At 44.2% G+C, this 12,131-nt stretch overlaps 1 protein-coding gene across 3 annotated transcripts in view; it reads right to left on the bottom strand.

Moving 5' to 3' along the window:
* Window positions 1-1,569: 1,569 nt before the first annotated feature.
* LOC129814386 (ephrin type-B receptor 3-like) overlaps window positions 1,570-12,131 on the bottom strand; it is a 41,138-nt gene continuing 30,576 nt past the window's right edge. For all 3 annotated transcript variants that reach the window (XM_055867483.1, XM_055867484.1, XM_055867485.1), the window contains 4 exons: window positions 9,105-9,320; window positions 8,206-8,355; window positions 5,945-6,138; window positions 1,570-3,566 (listed from right to left, as the gene is read on the bottom strand). In XM_055867483.1, coding sequence (XP_055723458.1) covers window positions 3,452-3,566; window positions 5,945-6,138; window positions 8,206-8,355; window positions 9,105-9,320 — 675 coding nt within the window. In that variant the 3' untranslated portion in view covers window positions 1,570-3,451. The remainder of the gene's footprint in view (window positions 3,567-5,944; window positions 6,139-8,205; window positions 8,356-9,104; window positions 9,321-12,131) is intronic.

The raw sequence follows: 12,131 nt of genomic DNA on the forward strand, positions 1-12,131 counted from the left end.
GTGGATAAACCCTTAACAGGGAATAATCAGAGGTCTCTATAGCATAATGTAATGTGTGAAATTCGGTGAACATAGCCTAATGGACTGACTTGGGAAAAGAGCTCCTGCACATATTCCATCCCAAGTCAAGCACTGTGGAGAATGGAAGTTCAAAGACGTTCAAAGTTCCTCCATAGGTATAATTCTGTGAGCCTAATTCAGATAATGCATGTCATAACAAGATGTCCAGCGCTTCACGCCAAGCCTCCTCCTCCACCTACACAAATTTCAGTCGCATCTCACGCACTACACTGGCTGTCCATCGTGTATGTAAACAACTGTAGCCTAGGCAGCTGACGCCTAGGCTAAAACAACTATTGCTTGTCCGCTCCATAGCAAGCTGCTCTATCCTCACTGATTGCGAAGTCATTTAATGTCGAGATAATTTAAAAACATCTTGATTTTAGAGGTTTAGATGTAGGAACAGAAAATAACAATATAAACCAGCACTTTGAAGGGGGTTTGAACCGGTTCGGAAGTTATTTTGCAGATAGGAACAGGGGAACGGAACAAAAAATAATTACAGTTAACACTTAACAATTTCAGTTCCAATCCCTGCTTTTCATGTAGCCTAATTTGACAGCAAATGTTTTAACCACCGATCAAGCAACATTATGGACTAAACGTTCAAATCCTGTTTCTGCAACAATACTGATCAAATTAAGATCCTACACTTGTAAATGAATTGGCTGTCTCCCATCAATGTATAGTGCTGTATGTCACCATGCAACGTACTGTGGGCTATAGTAGAAGAAGCATATCTTCCCGCAAGACACACTATAGCACAGATATACTGATATCTATTATATACAAGATGGAATTCATGCCAGAGCTGACCCATATATCTCAATGACCCATCCCCATGTTGTTAATGAACTGGGACACAGTAGCAAGTTATCTTTAACAATTCTATATGGTTTCTATATGGTATGTCTCCCTTGATGGGCCTAGTAAAAAAACAGTCTACCCTCTCAAGGACATATCGGAGGAGGACGAACATGTCACCATTGATCTCTCCTCAGGGAGATTATCATATGCCTGCTGGCTTAACATTGAGTCCAAAGAAATCCCTAAATATGCATAAGGCTTCAGAACCCTCCGTGAGGATCCGTTTCAACACAGTCAATAAGAACAGAACATCAGTCTCCACAGCTAGCGTGTTGCCGGGTGACAGCGGCGCTCATCAATATTGACAGGAGAAAACCGATGTGACATGATGCGATTGTGTACAGGTTGCCAGAAATGCACACAGATACAGTAGCAGCTTTCGAACGATGCCAGGGTATCTATGCTTCTTTGAAGCTTCTCCAATGAAGGGGGGCAAATCTATAGTCCTGCTCTCTCACTAATTAGCCGTGTGGACTGGTCTTTGATTAAGCTTAAAAGTGAATGGGTTCTAGAACTAATATGATATTCCTAAAAGCTGAAGGTACTTGCTATTTCCTCGGTTCGTCCTACGACTGGGAGAAGAGAAGACCTGGAATGACTTTCTGCTGGAACCGTTGGAGAAATCAAAGAGAATACCATAGATCACTTTAATAATTTATTTGCATATGATTATCGTAAAAATACTCAAAGAGAAATGTGTATTTTGTTCCATTTTTTTTTCTTCTCACAATTCCATACATCTTTACTCCTACAGAAAGAAGTCTGTACTGACGGACATACATGTTCCTATTTTTCTTCTTTCACATAGATTTTCTTTTCCTGGTACATGGCCCCTTTAAACTGTCATTTCCCTTTTGATGTTGCCTCTCACCAACAACAAACATCCAAACAAGGGTTCACACGGAGGCCAGGGGGTGAAATGAAGATGAACTCTGAGCGGATTGGTGTAGTACCGACGGGGATCATATGATAACTGTAGCACAACGGCAGTGTTAATGTGAGAGATTGATGCTGACAGCTGGTCGTACTTAAAAATAATAATAAAAAAAAACGAGTAATTAACTGAATAATTCAAACTACATTAACATTTTGTGGGTCAGGTTGATGATAAGGTCACATAGTTATTATCTCAACGGTGACCTTTTTCATTTGCATTGATCCTTGACACATTTTACTAAAGAATAGATCTGACACATCAACCGTCTGGTTCCATACTGTATGTGCTTTAGCCAACTCCCCTGACTACCGTTGTCAGGCCAAACATGTTAGGCATGACAATGGATGAACACAGAGAGGAGTTGGTTGAGGCACAAAGGGACTGGAGCCCCAGGCTATGATATCAGCAGCTAGTCCAGAATAATGGAATTGACAACTGTACTGACACGTTGAAAATGTGAGCCAGCATTGGTGACTAGAAATAGCTATTGTTCACCATTAACCCTTTCCTATGAGCAACAGCCTCCGTACAAGATTTGATTCTTGTTTAATCATTATATTCACTGTTTAGCGTATTGAGTTAATGTGTGAATATTCAATTTTTTGTAAAACAATAATTAATAACTTAGCATCCAAAACAAGGCATAGTTGAACAAAATAAGAGTATGAAAATATGGCATATGTCTGTAGAGTAACAGTTAATGCGGAACCATCGTCTCTTGTTTGCATGACGTTCATCCGCAACAGTTCCACGTTGGCATGGCATGCACATGATGGTGTGTCCTGTACAGTCAAATAAGTCCTTCTCAGTCACCCCCTTTATCCAGAGTAGGTGAAGAGGACACACAACAACACATACAGTATCATGAAACCAAAACCTCCCAGTAACATGGAAGACCACATTTAAAGAAAGTGAATGAAACCAGATCAAAAACAGCAATTGTTATAGACGTCTGTAATCAGGTTCCCTGTCCATGGGCATTGGGATACAATCGTTCAGGTGCCCACATTCATTTAGAATCCATAGAATCCATCCTTAAAGTCCCATGTGTGAACAAACCTTTTTGCATCATCATTGCACTCGTTTCTTTCCAGACGTCGAAGTCCACAGTATCCATGTCCATTCCCATCCATGGTCAAAGTCAACGATAGTGGCAGAGGAGACATGGAAATCATTTTGGGAAAAGAACACATCCCAGTCAGCAGAAAGCACATGCAGACATGCAAACACAACCTGAGGGGGAGTTTGGCTTTCTGTCAATGGACGGTTCACAAATTCAATTCAACATCAATGATGGGTTATCCACAAGCTTCTCAAGAGTCTATTTTCTACGGTGCCCTACTGAAGCTGTCCAAACTCGACACTTCCTTTTCCATGTTAGTTTTGTCTAGGTAGAGTAGACGTTTTTGTCTACTGTGGACAATGTTTTGTCTAGTTACAGTAGACAATGTTTGTTTTGTCTAGGTATGGTCATTCATTCATCCATTGGGCTCTGCAAGTAGAGTTCCTAGGTAGTTTCTAGTGGGGCCAGTTTCCCATGCGGTCTCTGTTTGGTTGTTTGTTGGTTTGTTGGTCCAGACCCAAACCTTAGACCCTGATGGGGAGAGTCGTGCTCATCGGTTGTCGAACTATATCATTCTGACTGCTGTCCAGACTCTTCCTGTGGTGGCCAGGCAGTGTCCCCCCGATCCGCAAAAGATCCCTGTCAACAAGAGAGGCAAAGATCAGTCACAGGTGTTTCTTTCAAGAGTACAAATTGTTCGACCAGTCTTATTCAATTCCTGGTCTTGGAGTGGAGACCCATAGGGTGTGCAGGGTTTTGTTCCAACCCAGCGCTAGCGCAATGCATTCAACTTATCAACAAATCATCAAGCCCTCGATTTGATGAATTAGGTTTGTTAGGTTTTTTAGTATTTAAAAATATATACATTTTAACCGTGGTTAAATAAAGGTTAATAAAAAATACTTTATTTCAGTTAAGAACATATTTGTATTTACAATAATGGTCTGGTAAAAGCCTGCATACCCTGACGGCTCTCCAGGACCAGGATTGAAGAATGCTGCTGTGTTAGGTATAGTATTACGCTGTCAACAACATTGAGGATGGGAGACAGCACACGTAGCAGCACACAGTGAGAATCGATCACATATGTGTTGATACCGATCATGGAAAAGACAACCTATTTTAGAAGCCAGTTCCACCACTTACAAAATCCAATTTAACCTCTGAGCAGAATCAATTCATCATTTTGGGGTTGTAATAAAACTAGTATCTCCTTCATCTACCTTCTGAGGATGCTACATTGTCTTTTTGCATCCCAAATGGCACCCTATTCCCTATATAGTCCACTGCTTTTGATAGGGGTCTCTCACTCTCTCTCTCCCTCTGTGGCTGTCACATACAGATGAGGCCATACATTAATCATCCGCATGCCATCTGCATACAGTGACATGTAGCGTAACACATGCCAGACACACTGACATACACCTACACACAACTCCCCATTCGACCCATCAAAGCAATGGCTTGGCCCCCCTTGGCGCATAAAAAAAAGCTAATTAGCGCCCTAATTAAACACATTCCTCTCTTTTAGCTTCTCCTGAATCTGCCTTATTACACACACTCCATCACCTCAGCCCTCCGGTAGTTTGTTTCCACATCGGCAGCCCTGGCTCTGTCTCTGTCCCATCACCTACATTTAAGAGACAGCCAAGAGCGCAGGGAATTCAACCTAGGTCAGTCATTACGTTTCCACACGCAATTAGGCCCACTCCTTGCACTAGGAATCGTCCGTGGGGTAATGCTGCGACAGTGAAAAGCGGAAACTCAGACAGAGCTGGCCAGCTTGTAGTCCTAAAAAAAACCCAGAAATGAGTAACCTCTGGTTCGTCCAGCCGTTCCTATGGAGGAAATGAATGGGGAAAGAATGGAGTTTGGGGGAAAGGCTTAGGAGATCTCATAAGTTTTGAGATAATATTGGTCAGTGAACATGACCTTATATGAATTATGAAGCCTTTATGTGCTTTATGTGTTTGTTTTGACAACATAAATGCTTCAAAATGGACAAAAAGGGACGTTAGCTAATGAAGATTATCTCATAGATTATTTTTTATATATAAGATCTCCTAAGCCTGTGTTTACCACAGACCTTACTCTTGACGTCTATCCAAAAAACCCATTAATTTCCCCACAGACTTTGACCAATGAGCCATGGTGGAGTTAGTGCCTACAAAAAGACATCATTACTATTGCTCTCTATTGAGGCTCAAGAGAGGAGCTGTTAAGTGAGGGAATATGATAATTTTGCGGTTTCTGTTTGGTAAACAGAGCTGATCCAGAGCTTTGCCACATGCAGTTGATGCATTAAACATAGACTGAGTGTACAAAACATCAGGAACACCGTCCTAATACTGAGCTGCACCCACTTTTGTCCTCAGAACAGCCTCAATTCGTCGGAGCATGGACTCTACAAGTTGTCGGAAGCGTACCACAGGGATGCTGGCCCATGTTGACTCCAATGTTTCCCACAGTTGTGTCAAATTGGCTGGGTGGTGGACCATTCTTGAATCACACGGGAAACTGTTGAGCGTGAAAAACCCAGCAGCATTTCAGTTCTTGACACACTCAAACCGGTGCACCTGGCACCTACTACCATACCCCATTCACCCTCAATGGCACACACACAATCCATGTCTCAATTGTCTCAACGCTTAGAAATCCTTCTTTAACATGTCTCTTCCCCTTCATCTACACTGATTCAAGTGGATTTAACAGGTGACGTCAATAAGGGATCACCTGGATTCACCTGGTGATCTATGTCATGGAAAGAGTAGGTGTTCCTAATGTTTTGTACACTCAGTGTACATTTTAGGGCCAACTAACCACTGTCGATATTGTTGATCGCACCCCAAAACAACAAATCAAACCAACAAAAAATATTGTATAATCCCCTTAGGTTTCTGATCTCTCCTGCACACGCGTATATATACTTATTTTGAAACTGTTGCCTCGTTACTTTGTCTTAACACCGGTCTCGTTGTGCAAATCAAAAAGAATGCTTTCCAGTCCCCTCCACTCACCCCGAGTATGTGCTGGTGACCACCTTGAGGGTGGCGGCGTTGCGGAGAAGCTTGTCCAGGGTGCTGACGATTTGGCAGAACTTGGGCCTCAGGTTCCTCTCCTTCACCCAGCACTCCAGCATGAGCTGGTGCAGCACCATGGGGCAGTCCATGGGAGGGGGCAAGCGGTAGTCCTGCTCCACAGCAGTCATCACCTACAGAAAGTAAAGGGTTAATATGATATACAGTACGGTACCGTGCAACACAATATATCTTGTGATGCAATGCAATATGAGACGATATGTCACAATAAAATACAATATCGATACGATACTCTACGGCACAATATGACACTCTACAATGTGCTAGAATATTCTGTGATATAATACAATATTCCGTGGGGGAAAAATCTGGCAATTCAAAAGGGGAATGTTACATTACAATTCATGGTGGAATAAAAGAAAGTTCTGTAGATGTCCACTCGTTGAATAGGTACGGCATGTTTCAATTCCCTTTACTCATTTTCATACCTTCCCTTTACGTATGCATTTTAAACTGCTTGCTACAAAGCTTTTTTGGGGATGATAATGAATCTCTCTACTGCACTCCGCAACTTTCCTCGTTTGCTCATTGATTTGTTTTGACATGTTTCTATTCTCTGTACAGGGAAGCTATTCATATCCATATGCTGTCTGTATGTATTTTAATTGCAACTTCCTGCAATGGATATTTGCCTTCGGGATCATACAAAACCTCTCCTATACTCTTTCCACTTTTTGTGCTGCTCTATTTGCAACTAGAAACAGTAGTAACACCACATGTTGGATGCCACGTTTGGATGAGCATAATTGTTCTCGATTTATTAAAAAGGTAGAAGCCCAGTGAGATGGTAAGATGTGCTGTGGGGATAGAGTGTGTGTGTGTGTGTGTGTGTGTGTGTTTACTACTCTGCCGTAGAAAATATCTGTGGAGGGAAGATGCAGGTGTAGATAGGGGTGGCAGGAGGCAGTAAAGTCAAAAAACGCCAACCCAGGCACACAGCTGCACTGACCACCTGCACAGTGAAGATAAAAACACACTTAAGCAGAACTGTCAAGCTCAAGCTAAAAGTAGAGGCTGCAATGTAACTCGGTGTAAACTAGCCCTCCTGAAATTAAACAGTGGTTACAATCCAACCTCCGAAGTATTACATAAATCCCGCTCAATAGATTACCAATACTTCATTTTAGGTACTTTATTAAGGGACTTAAAATAAGCTTAGTTGCTAACTCCGGTTGTTTTACATTGATTTTCACCCTGAAAATGTTGATTAATGTGCACCGTCCCTATCAAATCAACTCCATGAATACATAAATAAGTAGTATGCTAGTGCTGTGGAAAACTCTATCTAAAGAGTAGGCAGAGAGTATTGGAACAGAACCACGTTCCACACTCTGTGTCACTCTAATAGATGCAACAGGAGCTAGGAACCAACTATCTGACATCCAGGTCGCACGCTATTGTTCATTCTAGTCTGCTACAGCAGATATATACAGTATATATTAAACGCAACATGCAACAATTAAAAAGATTTTACTGAGTTACAGTTCATATGAGGAAATCAGTTCATTTAAATAAATAAATTGGCCCTAAACTATGGATTTCACATGACTGGGAATACAGATATTCATCTGTTGGGCACAGACAACTTGGGTTCGTTGTCCGTAGATTATGCCTGTGCATACCATAACCCCACCGCAACCATGGAGCACTCAGTTCACAACGTTGACATTGGCAAACCGCTCGACAACACGACGCCAATAACGTGGTCTGCGGTTGTGAGGCCAGTTGGACGTACTGCCAAATTCTCTAAAATTACGCTTAAGGTAGAGAATTGAACAATCAATTCTCTGGCAACAGCTCTGGTGGACATTCCTGCAGTCAGCATGCCAATTGCACACTCCCTCAAAACTTGAGACATCTGTGGCATTGTGTTGTGTGACAAAACCGCACATTTTTGAGTGGCCTTTTTATTGTCCCCAGCACAAGGTGCACCTGTGATTAATCATGCTGTTTAATCAGCTTCTGGATATGCCACACCTGTCAGGTGGATGGATTATATTGGCAGAGGAGAAATGCTCACTATCAGGGATGTAAACAAATTTGCGCACAACATTTGAGAGACATAAGCCTTTTCTGAGTATGGATCATTTCTGGGATCTTTCATTTCAGCTCATGAAACATGGGACCAACACTTTACATGTTGCGTTTATATTTTTGTTCAGTGCATATAACTGACTCACATCCTGGTTGCTCATGTCCCAGTAGGGCCTTTCTCCGTAGGATACCACCTCCCACATGACGATTCCGTAGCTCCACACGTCACTGGCCGAGGTGAACTTCCTGAAGGCGATGGCCTCGGGGGCGGTCCAGCGGATGGGAATCTTACCTCCCTGCAGAGACACAGGGGGAGGCAGGGTTGCTACATTGGAGCATGCTGAGCGATGGAGTAAACACAGGCAGACGCACCCACACACATGCAGAGACGCACCCACACACAGGCAGAGACGCACCCACACACAGGCAGAGACGCACCCACACACAGGCAGAGACGCACCCACACACAGGCAGAGACGCACCCACACACAGGCAGAGACGCACCCACACACAGGCAGAGACGCACCCACACACAGGCAGAGACGCACTCACACACAGGCAGAGACGCACCCACACACAGGCAGAGACGCACCCACACACAGGCAGAGACGCACCCACACACAGGCAGAGACGCACCCACACACAGGCAGAGACGCACCCACACACAGGCAGAGACGCACCCACACACAGGCAGAGACGCACCCACACACAGGCAGAGACGCACCCACATACAGGCAGAGACGCACTCACACACAGGCAGAGACGCACTCACACACAGGCAGAGACGCACCCAAACACAAGCAGAGATGCACTCACACATAGGCAGACACACACTGATAACCATACTCTCATATACAGACTGCAGAGAGACAAAAAGACAACACATGGTGAGCACACACACATACACACACAAAATTGCAAACAAACAAAGATAAACAAACAAACAAGCAATCACACAGACAAACATAGACATACCAAATAAACACAGACCAAGCCAACAAGCAGATCCTCCCACAACTCACACTCTCCCTCCCACGTCACTCACCAGAGAGCTGGTGTAGGTAGGATCGACTGATGAGTCGTCCAGGAAACGGGACAGACCGAAGTCGGACACCTTACACACCAGGTTGCTGTTGACCAGGATGTTGCGGGCGGCGAGGTCCCGGTGGACATAGTTCATGTCCGAGAGGTACTTCATGCCCGACGCCATGCCACGCAGCATGCCCACCAGCTGGGTCACCGTGAAGCGCCCATCATTCAGCTGTGAGGGATGGGTGGGGAATGGGGGTGAGTGAGGTAGAGAAATAGAGGAGCAAGGCAGACATGTGAGGGATGGGTGGGGAATGGGGGTGAGTGAGGTAGAGAAATAGAGGAGCAAGGCAGACAGGGAGGAGGGGAGATAGAGGGGAATGGGAAAGGGAGAGAAAGACAGAAGGAAGAGAAGAGAGAAGGGGGAGATGGGTGAGGAAAAAGTAAGAGAGGAGGGAGAGAGAGAGAAGGGGGAGATGGGTGAGGAAAAGGTAAGAGGGGAGGGAGAGAGAGAGGGGATAGGTAGATGAAGTAAGTCAGTCAGTCCTAAAGCTTACATAAACATAATCATAACATATGCCATAACCATCCATGGCTGGTTCTGTCAGTCTGCAACAGACAAACTTTTCAAGCTGTCTGACCCCATCTAATAAGATGAATAATTTAAATGAATATTTAAAAACTAAATTCCATGTGCTGTGCTGTGGGTAACTACAGATGAAACAGCGTGAAAGTGAATAGGAAAGTCCGCTGTCAACTAGTTACAGTCAGAATTCAATTTTCCTTTCACAGAACGACAAGAGGTTCAACCTTTTTCTGCGTGATCCAGTCTTGACTGAAAGGAAATGAGCATTCCATTGATGGTGCCATGCTAACCACGCTTACCCTCACAACAGCTCCACAGAATTAGAATAACTAGAATGGAAAATGAATGGGCATCTTCGTTCTAGAAATTATATTTATATTACCAGCTCCAATACATAAATCAGTCCCATTTCTTATTAGTATTGTTCATGCATGAGAGCACCAGCCGTTCCGGACGACTGTGTGATAACTCTCTTGGTAGCCGATGTGAGCAAGACTTTTAAACAGGTCAACATTCACAAAACCGCAGGGCCAGACAGATTACCAGGACGGGTCCTCAAAGCATCCGCGGACCAACTGGCAAGTGTCTTCACTGACATTTTCAACCTCATTTTCAACCTCTCCTAAATGATTACTGCCCTGTAGCACTCACGTCGGTAGCCATGAAGTGCTTTGAAAGGCTGGTCATGGCTCACATAAACAGCATCATTCCGAATACCCTAGACCCACTCCAATTCGCATACCGCCCCAACAGATTCACAGATGACGCAATCTCAATCGCACTCCACAATGCCCTTTCCCACCTGGACAAAAGGAACACCTATGTGAGAATGCTGTTCATTGACTACAGCTCAGCGTTCAACACCATAGTGCCCACAAAGCTCCTCACTAAGGACCCTGGGACTAAACACCTCCCTCTGCAACTGGATCCTGGACTTCCTGACGGGCCGCCACCAGGTGGTAAGGGTAGGCAACAAAACATCTGCCATGCTGATCCTCAACACTGGGGCCCCTCAGGGGTGCATGCTTAGTCCCCTCCTGTACTCCCTGTTCACCCACGACTGTGTGGCCAAACACGACTCCAACACCATCATTAAGTTTGCTGACGACACAACAGTGGTAGGCCTGATTACCGACAACGATGAGACAGCCTATAGGGAGGAGGTCAGAGACCTGGGTGTATGGTGCCAGGACAACAGCCTCTCCCTCAATCTGAGCAAGACAAAGGAGCTGATCGTGGACTACAGGAAAAGGTGGGCCGAACAGGCCCCCATTAACATCGATGGGGCTGTGGTGGAGCAAGTCGAGAGTTTCAAGTTCCTTGGTGTCCACATCACCAACAAACTATCATGGTCCAAACACACTAAGATAGTTGTGAAGAGGGCACGACAACACCTTTTCCCCCTCAGGAGGCTGAAAAGATTTGTCATGGGTCCCCAGATCGTCAAAAAGTTCTACAGCTGCACCATCGAGAGCATCCTGATTGGTTGCATCACTGCCTGGTATGGAAACTGCTTAGCATCTGACTGTAAGGCACTACAGAAGGTAGTGCGTACGGCCCAGTACATCACTGGGGCCAAGCTTCCTGCCATCCAGGACCTATCTACTAGGCAGCATCAGAGGAAAGCCCCAAAAATTGTCAAAGACTCCAGTCACGCAAGTTATAGACTGTTCTATCTGCTACCGCACGGCAAGCAGTACTGGTGCGCCAAGTCTGGTACGCATGCATAGTCTATGCATAGTCACTTTACCCCTACCTCAATGTACAAATTACCTCGACTAACCTGTACCCCTGCACATTGACTTGGTACCGGTACACCCTGTATATAGCCTCGTTATTGTTCTTTTATCGTGTTACTTTTTACTTTGGTATATTTGGTAAATATTTTCCTAACTGTACATTACTCATCTCATATGTATATACTGTATTCTATACCATCTTTTGCATCTTGCCTATGCCGCACGGCCATCGCTCGTCCATATATTTATATGTACATATTCTTATTCATCCCTTCACATGTGTGTGTATAAGGTAGTCGTTGTGAATTTGTTAGATGACTTGTTAGATATTACTGCGTTGTCGGAACTAGAAGCACATGCATTTCGCTACACTCGCATTAACACCTGCTAACCATGCGTATGTGACCAACACAATTAGATTTGATTTGGAACTCTTTCTTAAACTGCATTGTTGGTTAAGCAAGCATTTGTGACAAATAAAGTTTGATTGAATTCGATGCCATGCTTCCAAGTCTCACGAGGGAGCCTGGAAATGGAGGTTTGTTTCTCAACAACTCAGGAGGGTAACATTCCAAACATGTAAACTTTCTGTTTTGTACTCTACACTCAAATTGAGTTTGACAGGAAAACAAGTTTGGATAGATATGTAAACAAAATGCTTCGTAACAGGCATAGATGGTTAGGCCTGTTAGAGGCTTGTAATTACCATTCTCGTGGG

Source organism: Salvelinus fontinalis, chromosome 17 (assembly GCF_029448725.1).
Source record: "Salvelinus fontinalis isolate EN_2023a chromosome 17, ASM2944872v1, whole genome shotgun sequence".
In the NCBI taxonomy this organism is placed as follows: Eukaryota; Metazoa; Chordata; class Actinopteri; order Salmoniformes; family Salmonidae; genus Salvelinus; species Salvelinus fontinalis.